The sequence below is a fragment of the Falco cherrug genome, chromosome 10, assembly GCF_023634085.1.
Source record: "Falco cherrug isolate bFalChe1 chromosome 10, bFalChe1.pri, whole genome shotgun sequence".
Classification (NCBI taxonomy): Eukaryota; Metazoa; Chordata; class Aves; order Falconiformes; family Falconidae; genus Falco; species Falco cherrug.
Window position 1 is genome coordinate 19,956,528 of NC_073706.1, and position 24,605 is coordinate 19,981,132.

The 24,605-nt window shown below is 41.7% G+C and overlaps 1 protein-coding gene across 1 annotated transcript; it reads right to left on the reverse strand.

The window, feature by feature from the left end:
- Window positions 1–554: 554 nt before the first annotated feature.
- Window positions 555–24,005, reverse strand: NAT10 (N-acetyltransferase 10). The gene is made up of 28 exons (XM_005446094.3): window positions 23,814–24,005; window positions 22,571–22,662; window positions 21,749–21,920; window positions 21,318–21,440; window positions 20,494–20,555; window positions 19,520–19,634; window positions 18,055–18,162; window positions 17,030–17,163; window positions 16,575–16,668; window positions 16,114–16,212; window positions 15,432–15,568; window positions 14,799–14,923; window positions 14,337–14,487; window positions 13,774–13,870; window positions 12,888–13,004; window positions 12,246–12,347; window positions 12,064–12,138; window positions 11,334–11,450; window positions 11,018–11,151; window positions 8,932–8,980; window positions 8,191–8,284; window positions 7,987–8,097; window positions 6,730–6,902; window positions 6,290–6,409; window positions 5,198–5,296; window positions 4,724–4,797; window positions 2,146–2,229; window positions 555–1,009 (listed from the first exon to the last, which is right to left on the reverse strand). Exons 1-28 carry the CDS (start codon window positions 23,919–23,921, stop codon window positions 916–918), a joined length of 3,060 nt encoding a protein of 1,019 aa, XP_005446151.2. The 5' UTR covers window positions 23,922–24,005; the 3' UTR covers window positions 555–915.
- Between the last annotated feature and the right edge of the window lie 600 nt (window positions 24,006–24,605).

The following is a 24,605-nucleotide window of genomic DNA, read 5'->3' on the forward strand; positions in this document are numbered from 1 at the left end:
CTGGCTCCCGAGCCCACACAGGTCACCAAGACCAGGTCCCGAGTGCTGATTCCCTGGCAACCTTCACACAAAACTTCCCACCAAAGCCAGGCAGCAGCTCTAGGTCAGCAGGTAGCAGGGAGACAGAACGGCCAAAGCAGCTTCCCCAGCACCTGTTAATCGTGCTACCCTGCCTGAGAACTAGGAAATGTAAATTACTGAGCTATGGGAAGTCTGAGACCTTGCAAGCAAGTGTGAATGCAAAAGAGCAGCCTTTATTGCAGCTGCTTGAGGAGCACAGTAAGTAGGAACTATAGACTACCTTCCAAAATAGAAGTGTTCATTGTATACCCTGAACTCCTGTGAGCAAGGACCGAATCATGAGCCTGAATTGGCCACGTGGTTAGTGCTCACTGAATAGCCGGCCCCAAATAAAACGTCAGTTGCTGTTCATGCCGAGAACTCCCTCGAGCTACAAAGGAGCAGTAGTTGTACTGAACCAGGAGCTGCATACGTCAGCATGTGCTGCAAGGCTAAAACGTAGTCACATACCAAAGCCTAACACGTTTCTATCCTTTGTTGTCCAAACTCTCTTTTTAATAAAGACACCAACCATTAAGATGTGGGAAAGTTTACAGATTGATCTGTCCTCTCTGAATGGAAACTGTAGCTGCTGAAGCACCCCCATAACATCCCAGCGTGCTGCACTGTGCCTCGCTCAAGCTCTGCGGTCACATTTCATAAAAAATCTTCATAGACTGTCCCCTGGCAGTGTCATTGTACTTCCCATAATACAAACACTTTAAAAAAGCCTCTACAGCTTTTCCTTCCCTCCAGCTCCCACCCCCCCTAAAAAAGTCTTTTGATTTAAAGAATAGTACTTCGTAAGTACAGACCCATCACTTGTTAATTCAAGTTCACTGATTAGCTTTAAAGTCATTTCTTCCACTTCTGCTTTGTATCTTTAGTCTTCTTAAATTTCTTCTGTTGCTTGGGTCCTCTTGCTGTTTCTAATTTTCTCTTCTTCTCACTGGGAAACAGGAACAAAATATCTGTTAAAAATACACCAGATTCCCAACCAGCTGGGGAATTTCTGTTGTAAAAGAGGGGCGAGGGTCTACACAGAAATGTGGTTGGGAGAAAACACTTCCAATGTCTTGGGTCATTTAAACTGGTGCTAAAGAAAGCACAGACAAGAATATGACCTAGATTTTCTAGTGTCTTCAGATTCTCTAACCCAATTTATATCCCTTAAGCTCTTGATTTTAGCCCGTCGTGTCCTAAAGGCAAATTATGCAGGGCATCTGGACTTTAGAGTACCTAGAAAAAAATATTACCACCAACAGTTTTAAGTATACAATTTTGTTCCTGCACTAGATTCTGACTAGAGCAAACATGACTGAGCTCCAACCTCTATAAGCACTGACAAGACCCTCTCATTCCCGTAAGGCTTCTGAGAACTCACAGCTTTCAGCATTCATGAAAAAAACCCCCATGAATATACAAAGGGTGGAACAGAGATCACATAATTGTTTCAGCTGTCAGACACCCCAGGAAGGGGAAATACGCAAGCAGGCGAGTCTTAACTATAAATCCCCAAGGAAAAGATGAGGAAAGACTCCATGCTGAGCAAGGTAGAACAAAGAAGATGGATGAAAAGGAATTGCAGAAACACAGACTCGGTATTTTGCAGGCTGCAGCTCACATTTGAAAGAATTCTTCTTCCCTGAATTTGCATTTTCTCCAATGGGACTATCACAGGCTCCCACCCAGCGTCAGCTCCCAAAGCAAATGGGGCAGTTATATGGAATGAGTTCCTCCTTTAAAAGTGGCCCAAGAGAGAAATAGTACCAATTTCTGTGCATGATCAGGATCAAGACTTATCCATGTCAACAGAAAAAAGTTAAAATAAGCAACTAAGTTACACGAAGACAGGACTACACTCTAAAGCAACACAGAATTCACAGCAGCAGCCTTGCTGTTAGAGGAACCACTGAGTCGCTGGCAGAGCGCTCAGGTTTCTCCAGAAAAACTGAAAATCTATCAAGGCTGCCAAGTTCATTTTATCTGCATTTAACTCTTCACTTCACCCTTTTGAAACGCTTTGTAATGAAGCCAGCAGGAAAGACCAGAGAGACCTCTGTGGAGTATTTCAACTTCCTTAACCTTTTCAAACTGACGACGGAAGCGTTCTGTCCTGCTTTGCTCAGCACCTCATTCCATTCTTCATCGTCACCCCGGATAATATATCTAAGTGAAAAAGGTAAAGGAAAATCCAAGTAAAATCACTAGCCCAAAGTAAAAAAAAAAAAAAAAAAAAGGTGATTACATTGTCAGGTGCACATTACTCTACAAACAAAGCCTCTGTGTCAGCACCCAACCAAATCAGTATTTGGAAATACATAAAAAACTAGAGTGGCAAAGGGATACAATAGTTTGTCACGACTCTGTCAGCAGACTCAGTCCAAACTAGGTCAATAGCAACCAACAATTGTCCCCATCCAAAGCTGGGTAGTGTCGAATGAAGTTCTCTCAGGAGCCTCTATTGTAAACATCACAAAACTGTTCTACGAGAGCCTCTCATCTGAAAAGCAGTGTGCTGAGTACAGTACACCTGTTACGAAAGCAAAAAATAGTGCCACAAAAATTATACTTTCCATAGTAGTGGTCTATACTTTGCCATCTAGATTTCTTAAAAGATACACCCTCATTATATAAATTTCTTTATAAAAGCTTGAGTTTTTATTTTTCTTTTTGCTCCCTCCAAAAAAGAGAAGGATGGTTATGGTGGTAAAGGAAGAGGATGCGAAAAGCAATGGCTTATAATGGAATGTCAGCTAAATTAGCAGCTGCTCTTAGACCAGCAGTAAGCTTGAGCGGTACAATTTTTCTGCATCAATCTGGGAAAAAACAAATACCTGCAGCTTGCTTCTGAAAAGAGAAATTAAGACCACAATCGCGATTCAAACAAGCTCATATTCTGTGCCCCTCGCCTGTGTGTTCAAGTACCCTGTAAATTATATACAAATTTAACCAGGCAAAGCAGTCATGTAGTAAAATTGAGTGGTTGCTCTCAGTCTCAAGTTCTTAAGAGATTCAGAATAGACTAGCCTTTGTTCGTACAAGGCTGAACAACACTGGATAAAGCCTTTTCAAATCGAACAGCTCTGTCTCTTCTATTAGTTTTCTATAACCTGTATTGAAAAGTGTTCAAAATAGATTTTTGTCTCTCTCCTCATGGAAGAGAACAAAACCTATTTATGGGTGGAAAAAAAAGACAACACGGTCCAAAATGACAAACAGGCATGTAACACTATCAATGCTTAAAAATGGGATTAAAGCTTTTTAAAAATTCTGGTTAATTGTTTTCCTAATGTGACTGACTTGCAAGTCACTTCAGATCACACCTGTTTTTGTCCTTTCTTCACGTAAGACAATCAAAGACTCAGAAGCTTTTACTCCTTTCCTCAGCTTTAACAGATATTAATCTAGAGCCAAACCAAACAACTTTTCTAGGATGTCAGCATAGTAAATAGGTTTTACAAGACAAAAATTGGGAGGAGGAGAGAGAGAAAGCAGAGAATCAGCGGCATGTGTAACACTTTTTGGTCCAGAAAAAGAGAAATCTGCTGACACTTCAAGTAAATTGCTGGTTCAGCAACTCAATATATCCTACAAATTGTCCAGCTCTACTGAAGTTAAAAGGCATCCGTGCACACTGTAGTTAAAGAAAGAAGCTCTGGTTGGTCGTTCTTATTCTGTTGGTTTGGGGGTTTTTTTGTTACAGAAGAGAATATTAAAATTAACCAGGTACTATTTTCACTTGGGCTGCACACACAGCTAAGCTGGATAGTAGACAACAGGACCTGGGTATCCTGGTTTGAGGAAACTAATGACTCTTTCTAGAAACATGGGAAACTGTAAAATTAGAAACACGCCACAGCCAGGCAGCTTACTTTATTACTCTGTATTATAGAACTATATAACTTATATATGTATAATACACATACTGTACACAGCCAGGATAAAGATTGACACATAGTAGGAGCTACTGCCATGAATAATTTACCATTTCAGTGACAAAAGAGAACAGACATACAAGAAGAATGCGCTCAAGCTCATGCCAGAGGCACCGGGACAGAGCTGAGGACTGATCCAGCACTCCTGTTTGCAGAACATCATCTGTCTGCAGTACCGTAATGACGAGCCAGCCCCAGCTCTAGCAACAATTCAGTTCTACAGTTCCACAGACAGATCTCACTGCTGATCAGCTGTGATCTGCTAACTCACAACCTCCTGCTTTCTGTTCAAAATGCCAGCAGAAAAAAACCTGAAGTCAGTAAGTTCGTGCCTGGGAGTATGACACAATTCTCAGGCAATGAATTAATGTACTGAGGTAAACAGGTGACGGCTTTGAACGTAAGTTGTTGCTTAATTTAATTCATACTGGAAAGAATGTTTTGAGTGTGAAACAAAGCAGATTGGCTAACGGAGCTGATGAAGACTAAGATACTGGCTGTCAGGCACACAATACCCAAAGTTTTCATCAGCACAGCAGCATATGCTTACCCTACCTGGCCGCTGTTGAAAATACCCGTTGCTATTTCTCATTTATTGATGGTTTGAGATTGTAATAATGCAACTACAGCCTTGTGCACAAGTCTCAGCAAGATGCACTAGTGACCCGGCATTTGAACGTTGCAGGGAAAATCTGGAGCCGAGACTCATACAGATGAATTCTTACTGTGTAAGGTCCATGCCCTTCAGCTTCCCCACTTCTTGCTTGTGCTTTTCTTGGAATTCCTTTGCGGCTTCTTCCTGTAACACGACAGCACAACAGATGCATTAAGGTCTAAGTGCAAAAGTGACCACATTATAGAAAGAAAATGCCTTTCCCACAGCAAGAGATGTATATCTCCTAAAGCAAGTAACACATCATCCTGAAAAACTTCTTTTATATAGTTGCATTTTTATGTTATTTGTATACAAATACTTGTAATATGTAACTCCAAGAACATCTCAGTAGATTCTGAAAAAAATCTATACAAAGCATATCCACAAGGACATAATGCAAAGCTGTCAGGTTTTAACCACCATATAGTGACAGATGTGATGTGGAATTCTTTCCATCCAAGAAAATTTAGATTACAAGGCTTCTACACTCAAGGGAACTCCATGAAGTGTTTACGTACGTATTAAGAAGAGAGTCTGTAATTACCAAATCGTCATGTAAAGATTTCAGTGTTGGCTCCATTACAATATCCTTTGTTGCCACCATCTGCTCCTCCACAGCTTTTTCCTGGACTGTATTGAACAACTGAAAATGAAGCAAGCCAACACACATAAGATTTGCTGATGCTTCTTCCAGGTTATTTCTTATACATAAGTAAGAAATTCTGTCTGTCCCCAAGAAACTCTTTTAAACTTGCAAATATTATCAGGCAGTTGTTTATTTCATGCATGCTTTCCATCAGACTGAAATAAAAAGCTCAAGGCTGCTTCCTGAAGACAGAATTATATACAGCTTTTACAAAAAGTATAAAACTAAAATCAGTCAGCACCCAATGTCACTCGCATAAATGTAGAGATCTCATTGGTTACAACATTTATTAATACAGCATCATTTGGTTAATGTCGGCAGCTAAAAGATGAGGGGTTTTTTTTGTATGTTATTGTCTTCAAAATAATTATAAGGGTGTTCTGCTGAGCAAATCACCTCTCCAATGAACAACCTACACCAGAAGCTTTGCTACCGTACCCTGAACCTTGAGAACTAGAGGCCCCAGGCTCAGCGAGCAATTGCAAGCAGTGGGCAAGCATTCTGTCCATCTCACCCTTTGATAACTCATCATGTTATTCCCTTTATCACAGATATTAGGGAGAAAGAAAACTAGATCCAAAACTTTCCAATTATTTCATTGGACTTGAAGTCTACCTCTAAATGACATTGGAAAAGGTTTTTTTCAAGCAAAGTTGAGATGCCACCAGTGCAGTAAACGATCATAAACAAATGGCTTAGGCTAAGCTGGCAGTATGGGTCGTACGCTCAGCATTTTGGTTGGGATATTTCAACTTTTCAAACCTTAAGACAAGCACTGTTATTTGGGAAAACACTATACAAATCAATGCCATAAATACCTGCTTTTTCCACCGGGGATTTTCCCATCTCACAAAGAAGTTTATAGTCAGTTACTGGGGACATGCTCAAGAAACGCAGTTCTGAATCAGCTTTCCATTAGTGCCAGCCTCAGTATTGGAATTACACTTTGGTCCAGAATAACTAAATCAAAGCTTGTCATGATGTTATTACCTGGACTACTTTGCGGATGATTCTGTTGAAAAGGCCCATCAACTGACTGCTGGGCAGTTCCAGCTCCTTTTCCAGTTGGTCCAGAGATTTATGCTGTAGGCCAATCCCTAGAAAAAGTGCCTGAGGGAACGACATGTATTTCTGTTACAGAGGCTTTTACAGAAAACACAAAGCTTGGCTTGGAGGCAGTGGAATACCCCTAAATTACTCTGTAGCTGGCAAGTGCCATTCTGTACTTAGAAGAGACAAGTATCTTTCTCCTGAAGTACAGCTAAAGTCAGAAGAACACTACAAAATGGAGAAATTATGAAAAGGACTACAAAAGAAGCAATTAACTGAACTGAAGACTCTTTAAAGATGATATGAAACAGGAAACTATTCCAAATATATATATACACAAAGAGAGGTGAAGCATGGCTTGTTCTCACAGTGATACATACCGACTGTGCAGCAGAGAGAGTGATATCACCCAACTGATTGAGAAAAAACATCCTGGCAATGGCAGGTACCATATCCATGATGAGATGATAGTCCACCATGTTGCGAGAGTACATCTCTAATCTCTTCAGGTCATACGGGATGAAAACCGATTCCAGTTCAGCACGGCTGATGGCTGATGGGTACAATAAAAAGACAACAATGTCAAGACTGTTCTTCATAGCTATCCAGGATCTTCGTTTTTAACACATTCTTTTTCATATCATTGAGTAAAGGCCAAGAACCTGTGCTACCCCACAGGTTCAGTTCCCTATACACTTCAGCATTCAACACACTAGGTACAACACCGCTACTCAGACTGGCTGGGTTATTCAAAGTCTTTTCAGACAGACATACGTCCATATGAAAAACTGCAACTGTCAAAACAGACCAGGATATCAACTTAAAGATGCCAGACAGACTAGAAACGGCAAGGGTTGAGAAACACCATTTGCCCAGTCTTTTAACTACACTGGTTTTGGTGGTAAAGAACTTTGTTCCCTTGTGGCAGCAACCAAAACTCTTTCACCAAGGCAGATACTAAAAACCCACAAGACACAGATTACCCAGTTCTCTCAAGAGGACTCCCCTCTGGCTGGCATACTGAGAAAACAGCAATTTGCTTTTAAGCCAGAAGTGACTGTTAAAACTGTCTTGTCTGACCCCTTTTTTTATACTGCCTGTGTGCTTCCCCTAGCAAGTGCTGGACTGAGCCAAACAACATGCAGTTGAACAAAAGACTCTCTCTTAGAAAGACATCACATTCCAATTTCCAAATTTCTGGTGACAACATTCCTCCTAAGATCCCAAGCAAGCTCCTCTGCCTACTGACCCTTGCGATTCAAGGCTTCCCTTTTAATTCCATACTGGATTTGTCAGGTGTCAGTATCTATCCATGTTTTGTCATGCATTCAGCTGTTAAGAGTCAGGAGTCCTCTAATTTTGGATTACTTAAATCTTCGATCAAAAAAGCAAGGAAAAAAAACACGAAAAAACACCACTACCCATTTTCAGTGGCAGAAAATATCCTCCTCTTAGCATTTACTTAGAAATACAAGCATATTTCTGGATAATAGGAACAAAACACAGTAAGTGACCAAGAGCAATTCATGGCACTTTATAAGAGGTATCATATAATGCATGTATTTGAGAGCTCTGATAAACATATACATAGATTTTAAATGGCAATCTAACTGAGCATTGTGAGCCAAGGTACTCACGTGGTTGTGGCTGCTGTTTGATATTTTTGTTCTGTAGAATATTCAATGCCAACGAGGGAGAAAATGTGCTGAACTGGTAGGAAAGCAGAGAAAGGAACCGCCTTCTAAAATCTATAGGACAAGATGATAAAATAAATTATTCCTGTGGACCTCTAGAATAAATATATTGGAAGATTCTTCTAGCATTAGCAAAATCAAAGTTACCTTTCCAGAAGGCAGTAAGCCAAGGCTCCTGTTCCATGTCCTCTTCGTTCAGCATCTTCAGCATGATGCACGAATGCTCACCAGTCAGGTCATTCTAATAAATAAGATATACTTCCCATCACCCCCATGAATCTTTTGCACTCTGTGCTCAACTGAAGAAGGCAAAGGTCTTCTAAATCAACAACAACAATGCATGTATCAACTGCTACTGATCACCACTACCTAATGTAAAACCTACAAACTTCTAGAATTTGGTACATCCCAGTGCTGAGGGATTTTGGCTTACTGAGGTAACCCAGCAGTCACCAGTATTGCAAATTCCAGGTACAGCACAGAGCCAGAAAGACAAAGGAAAAATGCAGTGACATGGGACAAACAAATTATTCTCCTCAAAAGTACTGTAACTGCTAGTGCTATTTTTTGTAAACACCTGGAAAAACAAAAGCAGTCAGTTCAAGGGCCGCTTGCACATTTTACCAATAACCACGTTAATAACCCTCAAAAGCTGCGCCTTTGCTCTAACTTTTTAGGTGCAAACTACTTAAAGACCACATTCACAACCCTGAAACTTTATTCCTTTAGTTAACTATAGGCCCAAAGAACAAAAACGAACATAAAACAAACCCCAAATGTAGCCTCAGAAAACTTTCTTGCCCAAATCACATCTCACAGAAGCTAATGGAAAGATGCCCAGTGATTTCAATAGGCCTGGATTTCATTCAGAAGCAGTATGCTACTTACTGGTGTCTGCCTTAGATAAACTGGCACAAATCCAGCACGTTTCCAAAACCTGGGGTAAGGGAAAAGAGAAAATGCACTAAGAATTACGGAGCTCTTGGTTCTACAACTTGTGGTTAAATGCAGTCTATCTACCACACAGGAACAACTGTTGAATAAGCAAAAGTCTGAGAGATACCCCACCAACTAATGAAAATGGACACTGACAGAAAGTAGTAACAGCAATCAAACTGACTGAGGTTCTAACTTAGAGGAGTGAAAAATTATGATTATGGTATCAAAAATGAACAAATTTTCAAAGACTGACAGATGAGAGCTATTGTGTTTGACAGGCTTCCAAGGCCTCCTTTAAAACCAGGCAGACAGGTTTAGATCAATATCATCACAGGCTCCTAAGGGTTGCCCTGGGGAGGGGATGAGGATTTACAGTTCACTTCACAGACTCTGCTCTTCTTCAATGAATGATGATTTTCCCTGGCAACTTCCAGGTTTCAAATAGTCACTTGTGGACCAGAGAGAATCCCAGGACAGATCAGCAAAATCCCACTGGCATCCCTTTCCACCCTCCTGTTCCTTCTTGTATCTCGGTTGTGAACTGATCCCACAAGTCATTGTGCCCAGCAAAAGGAGGACTCGTATAAAAAGACCTGCTGAGACCAAACATACGGCATCCCAGACAAAAGAATGAAGCTAAGCCCCAGAGCAACTGTCACTGGCAACCTCCCTCCACAGGACATGGGATGACTACTCAGCAGCTGCACGGGATGTTGCAAATTTCAGCAAGAAGCCCTACATGTGTACCCCAGCCTCTCCCCATCCCACTATTAATCCCTTTTTTTTTTTTATCTATCCCACCACAGCTAACAGTCAAATAACTAAACAACTAAAGTAGTGAAACACTTTATTCTCCCCCTGTGTCCTGAGAGTGATCGTTCAAATAAATTAAGACATCTGAACCATTTGCTTTATAATTTGTAAAGATTAAGACTATTTCACAATAAACATTAAGTTCTGATGCTCTCCTGCACAGCTAAACAATTCACCATCACATTTTGGCATGAACTGTTCAGCCTGCTTGCCTTCGGCAGAACAGAAGAGGCTACAGTCCCTGTATCTGAAAAGCCAAATCCCACATAGCTACCTAACACTGTCCTGACTAGGTCAGTCATAAACTGGCCTCCACCACTCTTCCTTCTTCTATGGAACTCAGTCTCATTTCATGGGCTTGTACAGCACCCTAGGTTCTCTGTAAGTGGGGGAAGGCCAGCAAGGAACCAAGGTTTTAGGTGATTAATGATTGCTTTGCCTTTAGGCTACCAACCGCAAGAATTCTGCATTATTTTGAAACTCTCCCAAACTATGGATTCACAACTTCCCACGCTATGGCTAAGAAAGTCTCAGAAACCTAGATATTTTATATCATTTGGTAATATTAAAAAAGTTTGTATTTATTATAAAATTATATGGGTTTATATAAAACAGTGTTGCAAGGTGGAGCTAAAACTTAAGAAAAATTAATACATTCTTTACTACTGCAGTACCTCAGTTCCTCCATGCTAAGAAGAGCAAGAAGCAGCTGCAGCTGCTGGTGAAAAACATTTACATTAGTCCAGAAACTAACAACCAGCTTTGAAGTCAGCAGCAGCTCAAGCTTCTACAGGTCACAGGATGTAGTATTTAACTTCTCCCTGCTAATTACAGGCTGTTCTTACTTCTCTAGTCTGGAAAAACTGAGCAATTACAGCTAGTTAACTGTTTAGAAGGGTCACAGAGACAACCAAGAAGGGAATGAGTTTGCCCTCAGAAGCAGTTTGAGAAAACACTACACTGAAGGATGCACTTAGGATCAGCCCTACTGGTCATCAAGCAAAGGTCTTACCGGAGAAGTGGGCTTAGAGCTGTCCCACTTTTAGAAACCAAGTGAAACACACAGAGATAAAGAGAATACCCAAGGGCTAAAATATCTGCATCTATATCTGTACAGTACATTGTTTTTTTTAATATATATATATAATTATAATATATGTAGTTTACATAGTTAGTTATATTTTTGCACTGGATGTAACTAGCAAATAGAATAATGTCTTACTTGAGTAATCTTGGTGTTAGGCCATAAGATACCCCTAGATAGTCCAGGCTTTCGGCTTGTCTCTCAGTCAGTTTGAGAAGTAAAGGAGGCAAGTCTCTCCGAGGTGTCACAACCTCCTCTAACAAACTCACAGTCTGAAAAAGAAAGCGGAAATGAGTTAGTAGCAATCCTCACAGAAATCTGCAAATTAAATCTCCTATTCTGTATAAAAAATAAATATGAATATTTCCACCTTACAGAGAAATCCTTATCGAGACTTACAGCGAAGAACAGCTTAGCACAACAGAAAACACAAAAAATGTACTGAGCTCCATACCTCACTGCTTACAGTTGCAATTTCTTTTGGCTTTTGAATTGTGTTTTCTTCAAAAGATAGGAATTTGCCTTCATAGTACATCTGCAGTAAAGTCAGAGCTCTGCTGCCATAGCCCATCTGTGGAGTAGGAACAACACACCTCAAACAAAAAGACGTATCTAGTTTTTAAGACAGGACAACAACATTCTCCCCTTACAAAGCCATTAACAATCATCAGGGCAAAGATCTCTCAGTCAGTACAAAAATGCATTTTCTTTGCTACACAGCAGCTCTATGGAGAAGGACACAACAGAACCTGGCTGTCTGAAATCACAAGAGCCCAGCTGGTAGTTTAGGACTGTGTAATAATTCTTGGTGCTTAATTGTGGCTCTCCAAAAATGCCAAACATCAGTTGTGAACATCTGGTAATCTCACAGTAAATATCACTGGATCTTGATTGTATATTGCTGCTTGGGATGCTGGCATGCTACAATGCTGCCTACTAATGACAGTTTACTGTCTAGCAACGACAGGAGCACTGGTTTGCTTCCCACCCATAGGAAAGCAATGCCCCCCAGCCTGCTGTGGCATCTGACCTCATTCTGTTACCACCACAGGCTTAGTCCCCAAGCTTAAAACACTAAAAACTGGAGCAACTGAAACATTTGCCCAGTTACTACATTCTGCCTGTACAGCCATCCTCATGGTACCACTGCTGACTATTCACAACTGGGTTTCAAAATACTTTACCCCCTGATAATCCGGATGAACTGCAATACGAACAACACGCCCACCAGAGAGGCCCCCGAAGTCTGGATCCTGGAACTGCGTAAGAGACAAAAGTCAACTTAAAGAACACAGATGGGTAGTCTAGAAATAAGAAATAGTTCTGAAATGTATCTTGGGTGTGAGTACACAGCCAAATTATTCACCTGCTCTGAAATGGTCCAGGGAATAAGATCACCAGAAGCTTTCTTTCCCCTAGAAAGGCTGTTCATGATAGACTGGCGAGAGATCTCTCCTTCCATGCACACCTGCCAGAGAAGGTAAAAGGCCATTAATGGAGAAAAACTGTTTTCTCCTACAGTCGCTCCACTACAGCAGAATCAAAACTCATACCCATGAGTCCTTATGAAGTATCAACATTTCATGTGATCCCTGCTCTGCAGATGAACAGACATGTATGTGCCAACAAACAGGCTCTACCCCTAAAAGCCCCATCTCAAAAACCACACCAGCACACCAACCAGGTGCACCTGGCGCAGTAGGCATTAACTATGGTGCAACACAAGCCTGAAGAGATTAAGCATAGAAAGTGCTCTATGCATTTTCTGTAGCCCATAAACAGCAAACACAAAAGCTTGTCCCACCAGTATTTGACTTTGTCATATATTTTTCATGTAAATGGGGACTTTTCCTTTTAAGAAACAGTAGATTTAACTAGCTACATCGAACACAGGTAATTACGAATCTGTGTTCTTAAGGAAGTAAGTATAGTACAGTATACTGTCTCACAGCAGTGTACTGCTTCATTACTGAACAGTTCACTTCATAGATCCACGCTGCTCTCTTACCTGAACAACAGCGAGTACTTCTGGTAATGAATTCTGGGTAGGTGGAACAGGTGGCAAAAGGCAAAAAAGATGATGGGCAGGTGCATCAGATAGCATCTGGAGGTCATTGGGTGAGTTCTGGAGGGTAAACACATACCAGAAAGTTAAAGAATTATTCCATGAGAAGAGCTTTAAAGTCCAGTGTAATGTTAGTAGCTGACTTCTAAACAATCCTCCATTTTCTGAATTTAGGGCTAGTAAGAAAATTGAAACTAGTACAATACTGATGGATGAAAAAGCTCGCAGGCCAGATCATGGCTGTTATACTACCAGACAGCATGTGTTTTTCTCAAGTGAAACCTCCTGCTCTAATATGTATGGAACTGAACTGTCTGTTTTTATATTGCTACTTACCTCTTCATCTACCAAACCTCAAATATTTTTTTAGAGTGTCAGATTTTTAGTACTCAGTACTTACAGACTTCACCACTCACATCTACTAGTCATCCATGGTCTTGAAACCTTGAGATGAATGACTACTCTTTTCAGTAGTGCAACGGTACTACTCTTTTGGTTAACCTGAGGCTACTAGAATATGGTAAAGAGAACTGCAAAAGAGGTTCATCAATGATACTGTTCTGACAAACTTGTAGGCTCATCTAGAATTCAGTCTCCGGAATTTCTCAAGACAAAAATATTCCAGATATCTGTAAACGAGTATATTCAGTCAAGACCAAGGCAGAGATCTTCTCAAGAGAAAGGTGAATACAGATCTGTATACAACAAGAAGCAACTGAAGCTATTCAGAAACCTCAATTAGGCCAATTCAATCAGGCTGCCATAACAAGCACTGCTCCCTCCACAAAATTCCTAGCTGAAATTTTGATACAAGTTACACAAACTTTACCTTGTAGTGTGAAGCCACGTAGAGGGCCATCAGTCTCTGCAGAAAAACTTCTGATGCTCTGTGGTAACAAAAAAGCGTGTCTCTATTTACGTAGTATCTAACCGCAGGGGTTAAGGAAACAAGGAAAAAGCTCCTTGTTGGTCTAGGAGTAGTATCTTGGTACAGCCTTGGACTACATGCTGGCTTGTGCTCTTAAGACTCTACAGTTCACCTACAAGACTGAATAACTTTGGGCAGCATTCATAGCTTTCACACCCTTCATCTGTAAAGCTAAACCTTTCATAATTCCAGCAAGACCTTCCCTACATCCAACTCTTCCTTAGGATTGCCTCTGCAGTAAAACTGGAGTTTGGTAACGTTCAGGTAAGAGACGTCACCGGTCTTACAAGGCAGTGGTAAAAGCTTAATTCCAGGAGTGTGGTCTTAATAGACTTTTGCCAAAAGATCATGTACTGAGGTAACATGTTAGCTGGAGAACCCACTATAAACCAGCTTGAAAAAAAAGTCTCCTTCACCTGAAAGCAATATATTTCAATCAGAGCACAACATCCGAGTAAGGATACAGGTCACAAGTCTCAGGCAGTGGGCAGCCAGAAATAATTCTGGTGATGTTAAGACAGTCCAAACACAGCAGATCATTTAGCCACTTTTCAACTGGGTCACCAGGAGCATATCGAATTGACTCATGGAGGGAGATTTCATGCAATGTCCGAGCTGCAAACAGATTTCAGAAAAGAACATCTGGTGTTGGAAATTACAGCTAGCGAAGAACTCAACAGAATCAGTCTCCTCTGAAGGGCTCCCAGGAGATTAGAAAATCATTACTTGCATAGCTTTCACCCCTTAAAGGCTTTGTATCTGAAAATCATGAGGAAAACAGACAAGAGCTCCTTCGTTTTTCCATACCACTACCTTCCTACAGCTAGCTGCAAAGTACAAGGACACAGGGGATACCCACAGGGCTTGCCCATCAGCAGCACCAGAGGTCATGCTCATATACCACAGTCCAGAATACAACAGGGTACCTGTGGCGAGTTTAGCCGTAGCTGTAGATTTGTTCTCTGCTGTCATGGTGACTTGGGTTTGTGCACTCTGTTGACGGAGCTGCTGAATGAGCTTCAGAGATAGTGATCGACCAGTACCCTCATACCTGCAAAGCAGAAGACAAAAGTCTGAAGCAAATAACAAAACAGCAATCCTGAGCCATGGGAAAGCTCCAGCACAGAACTACGCTGCCGTCCAGAGCTGTGTGCCACTCTGAGGCCTGTGAGGGGCGCAGCCACCTGTGAGAATCGCTGCCTTTTGATGTTCTTGTGTGTAGGACAGGGCAGCCTGCTCTAACACTTTCTTAATCTCACCACATTGGAAGGTTTTTCCCCCTCCTAACAAACTGAAGAATCCTGTTTACGTACTTGCTCCTTGTAGCAGAACAGAAAAGGTGCAAGTCAAACACTTAATGAATCCACAGTGGAATCAAAGGAAAGCAGCAAGTTCAAATACCGACCCTTGATTATTTTAAGGAGCAGTTCCATGGCAGATCAAGAATTAGTGTGACCTGATACAATAACGTGTAATAAAAAAAGGACTGGAGATAAGAATAGTCCACTGGCACTTGCACAACTGCTTTCCCAGGTAGACAGCCGCTGCTCAAGCCTTACCCGTTGATTGTAGAAGCCATGAAAACAAGATAAGGGCCTAGCAGGTTTTTCACCAGCGGTAGAGGAATGGCAGCAGCTTCATCAATCACAACAAGTTCAGCTTGACCCAGTTTCACAGAATCAGCAGGGTGTATGTACTGCAAGGAATGAGAGGAGACCGTCATTGTCAAAACGGAAGTGTCAGAGTTGGCAAAGCTGGAGCCCTGAAAAGCTGTTTGCTGTCCCTGTTCGCCATGACCATCAAGCCAGAGACTGAGACATGAAAACAAGCAGCTGAGAGAGGGTTCATGTTACCCTAGCAAGGACTGGGTCATGCATCTTGTTTTGCACATTTCCAAACAAATTTATCTGCAGAGATCATGAAAGTAAAGGAAATGTAATCACTAGAAACATATGCTCTTCCTTCACTATTTCTTTCAGCCTCCTTTGCTTTTGTAGGAGAAAGAAGAAACCCACAAGCAATTACCAAGAGAGCTTTGTGATCTACAAGTTATTCACAGAAAGAAACAAGATATTTTGTGAAAGTTACCAGAAGAAAAGGTCTGCCTTAAAGCAAAATCAATCAGGACAGTTACACACCACATAAAATTAACATGCTGAAATCAAAACAACTACAGCATCAGTAAAGCCAACAGTCAGGAATAAAAAGTAGAAATGCAAGAATGCAGAAGAGGCCAGTTACCTGAATGGTCTGTCTATGCTCCTTGAACACATTCACTCTGACAACAGCCTTGTTAAACTCCGGATTTAAAGACTGAACAATCTCATAGTCCAGATGTTCCTGAAAGAAAACATTGTAAACAGTATGAACAAGCCAAGATCTAAGAAAAAATATCATTTACCATTATCATCAAAATAAGCTCACTAAAAGTACAGTTATTTCAGATTCTAGTTAAAAACTCTTGTAACAAAAGCTTCAGAGGCCTGAGAACTTAGAAATTATTTCCTTATGTTAAAAACTATTTCACAAAGAACGTGATTTACCCAACTTAAAAATAAGGAAACAAAATTGACTCATTTTTGCAGATCATTACTGAAAAGGTTGGTAGCTAATATAAGTAAACAAAAATCACAGATAAGATGTAAATCCCCTCTTATACAGGAACACTGTAAAAGTATTATAAAATAGTCTGCCCTCCTTACCTGATACTGCAGTGCATCAAAGCCTTTAAATATGAACTCAAAGAGAGTATGAAGGTTATCAGGGCTTGGAGATGTAACAAAGATATTGGAGTAACTGCACAGAAAAATAAAACAAGAGTTTAACAACAAATTTTACATATACATACTAAATGGAATGTTTTCTTTATCTGAGGGGTTGATTCTACCTAATAACAAAAAGACAGCAGAGTCCTTTAGACACTTACCTCAATTTAAGTGTGATTATTTTGATTTTTAAAGAGGGAGGTTTTCTTATTACTTTAAAATAGAAAAATCTGAATGTCAATGTATGCAGCAATCAAAAGACATAAGAAGAATAAAAAGGAAGGATGTAGGACTGGAAATTACAAATATATTCTGATCCTGTCATTTTCTTTTTTTTTTTTTTTCAAATGCATGGATGCAAATAAAGCCTACGAAACTGGGGGATCACTCACCCAAAAGCTACTGCTCCAGCAATAGCCAGTCCCAAGGCAGCAGATTTACCACGTCCCCTGGCTGCTGTTAATGCCACAGTGCTCTGTAGAGTCTTCTCAGAAATGGCCTCAATAAATTTTAGAACTGCTTTTGCCTGATGATCAGGAAAAAAAACAGAAAATAAGTCAGCTGTGTTTAAACTGCTTTCAGCATTACTTAAGAGTTACCACCAGCACACGTCTTCCTTCCTAAAATAGGAAGGAGGAAGAAAAAGACAAGATGGGAGAGCTGAACATCAGAACCCAGACAACTAATGTGCAAGAAGTGGTAATTTTGGCCCATTGAGCTCTTGAATTTGTCCAGGTCGAAATACAGATCAACAATCAGTACAGCAATCCTCAATTACTACCTCCATGCCACTGACCACAGAGTATATTCAGCAAGATGGGAAGAGGCATGCTGCTCTCAGAGGGGGAAGACAAACATGTCTGGGCAGTGAGAAGACCTACTATAAAAGGACTTAAGCAGTGCACAGCTCTGGGAGCCACCAGGCTGAACTGCAACTTCTCAGTGGATACTCCAAAATAGAAAAGACAACTGCAACAGGGCCTTCATTTGGACTAGTCAGTGATTCTCAAACTGAAGTAAAAAAAGTGTAAAGGGAGGCAGGAATTATTAAAACATTATTAAAACATATTAAAACATTATATGGATTTTCAACTTCGATTGAGAACCGAACTGAACAGAAACTTCAGGTTAAATTTCCTGCTTATTTCAAACCCTAAGCACTCATCATCTTTTTAAATGTAGACTTCTCCAGATCAGCTTCCCGTCTCCATTCTAGTCCTTCCACTTATGAACTTCATGAAGAAAATCACTGGTACTCTTGTTGAGCTACCACGTCCAAGCAGATTTTCAAGGAAATTCAGACCACACCCATCACTGTTCACACTCACATTTGATTAATGCAAGATCAGGCACAAACCTCAATACCTAAGGTGGCCAGTCATGCACAGAGTATCCCAAATTTAGCCACCACACCAACCTGATCCAGGGTTTTACAGCCATCCACCAAAACTCCTACAGGTTGTGTATCCTGCAAGCTCTCCTTCAGTTCTTTCAGCTCCAAGTCCTGCGGCCGAACGCTATCTTCCTGTAAGCACAGGATTTACCGTAACAGGATTAGTAAAGGACACTTCGGCACAATTATACTTTTGTGATGTCTTCTGGTATCTTTTGTCAGGCAGAAAAAGGTAACTGAAAGGAAATATTACCGTAAGTTGAATATACTCCCTAGAAACAGAAAAATTTAAATGGACAAACAGATACTTAACACTTCAATTTTACATTTTTACATTTCCTCAGGAGAACGGTTACACAGGAGGTGGGTATCCTGGTTTCCCCAAGCTTAGAGGAAAAAAAGAAAGGATTTTTCAGTACATGGTAACTGGAAAATGGCATTGCGAGGAAAAAGAGACCATGGACAGATCTTCTGAAGGATTTAATTATTTTTCAGTCTTCAGGCTGTACCAGAATTTTATGATCTTTGTTATACTTCTCATATGAGGTGCACAAATTGCCACATGGGGGAAACAAATACTGCAACAGCGATAGATCAGTTTTCAGACTAGTATCAAGATTTTCAAAGCCAAACAATAAACTTGGACACAAAAGCAACTGATTTTAAATGGGAATGAATTCTGATTTTCCTTAAAATTCCAAGGGCATCAGTCTATCCAACAGATAAGTCTTATCCAACAGATAAGCATTAGTGCTACCGTCACTGCTGTTATAATGCTAAGGCGGGTTCTTTTGTTTTTTAAAATCCGCGCTCTGTTAAAAATTTTCACCATCTCCGACAGAACCTATGTTGTTATTTCTTAGGCCACACAAAACAGTTCAAAAGCTTAAAGATTTCTATTTAAAACTGGTGTCATTTTACTTCAGTCTACAACTGAAAGTGATAAAGGGACACATTTCTAACAGTGCAAACTGTGTATCTGGCTTATATTCAGTGAATGTTTCTCAAGATGTGGCATGCGTAACTCAGAAACTGTTCCAGGTATCAGCTGTCTCCTGAGCTTGTAATACACTTATTTCCAAAGTGTTTTCCCACCCTCCAACCACTGAAAGCTCTTTTTATTTGTCTTGTCCCAACTGTCCGTCAGCTTGAAATTTCTCTAGGCACTTCTGAAACAGCAACCACAGCAATTAAGCTCCACCTTGCTATGCTAAGGAGCAACACAGCAAAATTAATAAATACAGGCAAGAACGAAAAAAAAAGCTGTGACAAAAAAGAAAAAAACAGGCAGGAAAGAAAAGACAGTTTCCCATGCTTCAGCCATACCAGGTATAATTTTTGCAGAATATTCTATTTTCTTTCTGCAAGACCACCGTTTGATATAAATCAGGGTGAAAGGAAAGCTTCCTTTTTTAAAAAATCTTTAATACACTGTGGCCAACTCAGACCAATTTCTCCCAAGGAAAAGCAGCTGACATTGCTTACTGACCTGCGACTGTGGTGGAACAGGCGTGATGTTTGCAACGTGACTGGAGATGGGCAAGATGTTCAGTTGATCATCAATCACGATGCAATTCTTGCATGAGGCCAGAGACAGAATGAACCTGAGCAGTCAAGCAAAGATAGCTCAATAAAAACACTAGCAACACAACTGCATGTTGGTAGTTAATCTCTTTTCTAAACCCAGACATAGTATCTACACAATTACAGCCAATTACAGCTGAGCCATGACAAGTTCACATAACTGGCAGTATGATTCTTACCATACAATCAGGATCACCTACAGAAAACAGGTATCCACTTAGCGTTCTCTCTTTGGAGACATCCTGGTAACTAAAGGGGATCTACCAAGAGAACATTTTAGCAGGAGGTAGCTGCGTAAAGGTGTAAGCTGTGAATCCACAGCAATTGTGACAAGTGCTGACCTCCAAAGACTGCAGTCAGTGCCAGCTTGCTCATCCTTCTAATTCCTGACATCACATAACCAAGTGCATACTAAAGAATGATTTCTGCAATTTTCCTAAGGTGCGAGCTAGGGCTCACACACTGCTTATTCTATACAACAAAAGCAAAGAAAACACCTTTACAAGGCACTTATAAACCCACAGAGAATACCCCACACAAAGCAGTTTTATGTTTTACAGAAGCACAATAAGCATCTAAACTTTGGTGCATCTGGGGCACATGTTTCTACAGGACATTTCAAGGGACTTGGAACAGTTTACAAATTCGGGCCTATCTGCATATATCCCTTGTAACATATGCCAAAATTTTGGATACAATTCCTCCAACAACAAACTGTATTCATTTCCAGAACAGCACATGAGAACTTCACTGAAGCAGCTGAGAAGCCCTATTCTAACGCAAACCTGTAGGATGCTTTCCTGATATGAATACACAACATTGTTCCAGATGCTTTTCTTGGGCATACAGCCTAGATTCTTTACACACTTAACAACTTACCTCTCATTAAACCTTCCTACCACATCCTGGTGTGCTTCTGTTCTGTATCTAGAGTGTACATCCTGAAATGAAAAATAAAACTCAATCTGGAGAAGCAACAGCAGTGATATTTACAAGATTATTACTAATGGGACAATCCACCTTCTTTTCCACTCTTGTGGATGACAGTCTCCCTCTCCATCAACACTGCATCCCAGAGAGGTTTTCTATTTGTTGTGAAATAGCCATATTTTCTAAATACTTGTTAAAAATGTACTTCTCCTACCAGTACTTTTCACAATGGTCTTACTTATTCTTGCCTGACTTGATGATCAACTTTGTCAGGCACAGAACATTTCAAACTCTTCAGGGATGCTAACAAAAGTCTATCACTTAACTCACCTACTGGAATTATTACTAATGGAAACAGTTCCTGCTCGAGGTGTTAAGTATCTTCAGCATGAATAGTTCGTATCTAGAAATATACAGTAGTTGTGAAGCTGATCTCACCCAGCAAAAGGTCACAAAACACTCAAAAGGCCTATTTTTTTACTTAACTCTCTACTACATGGTCGGACAGCACAAATACTTTCCAAAACTACTGTCAAAGAAAAGAAGATAGTTAAATTTGTGAATGACAGGTGTTTCTCCCTTGTAACCTAACAGCATTTCAAGACACAGAGGTTGGCAGAAATGCCTAAGCATAAGACATTCAATCATAGACGAATGAAGGAGCAGGAAAGATGGAAGGAAGATCATGGCCCATAACAAAAGCAAAAAATAATCACTTAGCATCACCACGATGTACCTGCTTAAATAAACCAGACGCGTTACATTGAACATACCATGGTCATTGTATAGAGCTGCTTCAGTGAGTTCATAGTTCTCAAGAGAATCACTACAATTCCACCACCTTCTACTGTTTCAACAGTTCTAGCTAGCAGGTTTGGAGTCAAGGCTTCAAAATCCTAGGAAATACATAAAATTTCAGTTGCCTAGAGTTCATCAGGGCAACTAGCACCAATTAAAAGGAAAAGAAAGCCCAAAAACATTATTTCTCAAAGTTTAATTCACACTTAACACTGGCATTAAACAATATCCCATTAAAATTCTACTAGCAAGGCTAGCTCACCCTCCCAAAACTTGTAAAATATACTTAAGTCCACCATAATTGAAATAGCAGAAGCAACAAATACCATTCCTGCAGCATTTCAACTGAAACCAATGGGTAATAGTGCAATGCCCTTTTTAAGTCAAAAGTTTCCTTCCTCCTTACCTGAAGTACACACATGCCAAAAGTGTTACCAAGAATCTTATGAGTTTCATTGTAGTAGCAGTAGCGAATGTTTGTGGCTGCTATAAATAACTCAAAAGGATCATCGTCCTTGATGTTTAAAGTTCCACTTTTAATCTTCTTCTGTAGTTGTCTCATCCTCTTCTTCCGGTGGCTGGAGAACAAAATCCATACGTAAGTTTTCTTAGAAAAAATTTTGAGAAAAGCGCATTCAGGCCTACACTCAAATCTAATTGGAAGTCAGAGCTCAGCCACCAAGGAAAAAAACTTGTGGATCACAATTATTGCTCTCATGATACAGTCCCATGCACCTTCAGCCCAAAGCAGCGGATATCACACAAAACCAGCAGGTTTTGCAAGAAACCACTTGTTAGAATCACGCAGTTTCAGATTAATGCTTCCTTCCTGACTTTGTGTGCAGACTGTTAAAATTTTAAACACTTCTTCAAAATGAAGGAATTCTAATGCTTAACCTGCATTCAGTCCTATTCACTACTGAGGCCAAAACTCTGAGAAATTAAGTGTTTTGGTCTTTTGAGGTTAGAAAGGTGAGGGAGACTGGCTCAGGACAACAGAATTAGCATTAGAGTCGTAGGAAGAAGCCAGAATTACCTAGTGCTGGTGTCAACTGTATTACAGAAGCCAAATTTTAGTTCTGGAAGGCCAAACTCCCTGTAGCTCCTCCAAGAACTTGTGTTGTTTCTCCTTACAACCAAATCAGGCAACCTACGCTCGGCAGACCCATCACAGAGCTTTTGCTTCACACAGAGCAGCGACTGCAGCATGAGACATGAGGTATCTTACCTGCTAAAGCCTAACTCCTTTTTGTAACACCATAGGACAGAGGGTCTAGCCTTTACAGTTGCTTTAGACAACATGTGATGAAGTATAACCACCTGCCAAAACACAGAAACATTCATGAACAGCTGTACTCACAGGCTAAAATTGAAGAGTAAAATATTTTTCAATTCTTGATGTCACAGCTGTGTTTTCTATCAAGCAATCCTGTGCCAAACAGAAGGATCCCTTGACATGTGAAGGTTAAATTGCTTTTTACACAGACCTGTGTGTCTGTGCCTTCTCCGGGGCTGCGTGACATTAAAGACACTGAATTACACCTATGATTTCCTCAGTACTCTTCTTTGAGAGAACCACTAACAACTGCACAAAAAAAAAGCCAATTATTCCAGGCTAAATAAAGTTCCTAGGAATTGTCTCAGTATAAATCTCGCACAATTTCAGACTTCTATAATGTAACAAGATTTAACTTGGAATTTTAATCCTCTAGTGAGTCCGGCCACCCACCTCACTGCTCTGCAGCCTGCACATTCAGTGAGCACACCGGCTGCTTTGGAATCCAACTCATTGGTGAAAACACTGAACACAAGCAGACACAGGGTATGTCCCACCAGAACCCACCTCTCACTTCAGCAGTAAATTAACAACAACCTTCTTCCACCACCACCTGATCAACTCACTATGTTCCAAGTTTTTTCACAACTAGTTTATTTTATTTCCCCAGGAACTGGAGCTAACTGAATAAAATAGCACTGTTTTGCTGTGCTTTTCTCCCCCTTTCCACTCAAAAAACAGATGTATAGGGTCTCAAGGAAAATTAGTCTAGTGACTAATTTCTTCCAAACGTTACCAAGTAGGTCCAGTCCAGGTTCTAGCGTGGTGACATCTGTGAGGTGACTCAGTACATAAAACACAGCTCGAGCGCAAATCCGTAACGTCTTACAACGCAACTGAGATCGGCAAAAAGCTCCTGCTAGCCACAAAATTAATTATCTTTTGCCCCGGTTTTTAAAAAATATCCTGATTTGCCTGTACTCGCTTGTATTTAACATTCGTGAGCTTCTCAGATGTTTAAGGACGAAGTCCCCTAAACCACCCCCAGCGCCCCTCCGCGCTCCCGCCCGGCGGCGTTACCTCAGGCAGGCCGAGGCTGGTAAAGCCCGCTTCGCTGAGGGAAACCCGGTACCGGGCACTACAGACCGACCCTTCCCAGGCTCGGCTCGGCCCCGGCCCCCCGGGGCAGCGTTACCTGGTCCTTCCCGCGGTCGCCGACCACCACGAAGAGGGCCCGCTGCCGCTCCGCCACCCCGTTCTCGATCAGCACCCGAATGCGGTTGTCCACCTTCCGCCGCTGCATGGCTGCGGAGCGCCCTGCGCGGCCGCGGAGAGGCGGGAGCGGCGCGCGGCCAGGCCGTTCCCCCGGGCGCAGCGGCACGGCACGCGGGAGGGGAGGGGAGAGGCGCGGCGCGGGGCAGGGCAGGGCGCGCGCGCCGTGCATTGCCGCAGGACCCCGGGGCTGCCCGCGCCGCCCGCCTGCGCGGAACAGCGCGCCCCCACGGAACTGCTGCCTGCCGAGAGCAGAGCTGAACCCGCGTTCCGGCGTGTTAGAGCCGCAGCGGAGCCGAGCGAACACACGCGTTGCTCAGCGCCTGGACGGTGCGTTTACGAATGTCCCGTTCCCGCCGGGGCGGCCCACGCTGACCCGGACGGGCTCCCTGAGGCGGGCAGCGGGGGGGGGGGGGGGGCCCGGAGCGGCGGGCAGGGGCGCGGGGCGGCCCCCGGCGGGGAAGGCGCAGCGGGGCCATGTTCCACGTACGCCTCCAGCGGAGCCGGCAGCCGCACCGAAGCGCCTGCTGAGGAAGAACGTATTAATTGCTTAATTAATAAAGATTCTCCGGCCAGGGCAAAGCAGGTTGACTGTTGAAATCACCTACATATCCTCAATTATGTATCACAGAGCAAAACTCGCCAGCCCCTGTGGATGGGCAAAGGCCTGCAGGGTCTCACACCAGCTGTCCTCGTGTAACTGTAAATAAAGGGG

Coding starts and splice junctions, on each gene's coding strand:
- NAT10 (XM_005446094.3), bottom strand. CDS start 23,921: ATGCAGCGGCGGAAGGTGGACAACCGCATTCGGGTGCTGATCGAGAAC. Junction 14,488..14,798: donor TACGGCTAAACTCGCCACAG/GTACCCTGTTGT, acceptor ATCTGTTTGCAG/CTCGGACATTGCATGAAATC. Junction 8,981..11,017: donor CTAACACCAAGATTACTCAA/GTAAGACATTAT, acceptor CCCTTACCCCAG/GTTTTGGAAACGTGCTGGAT.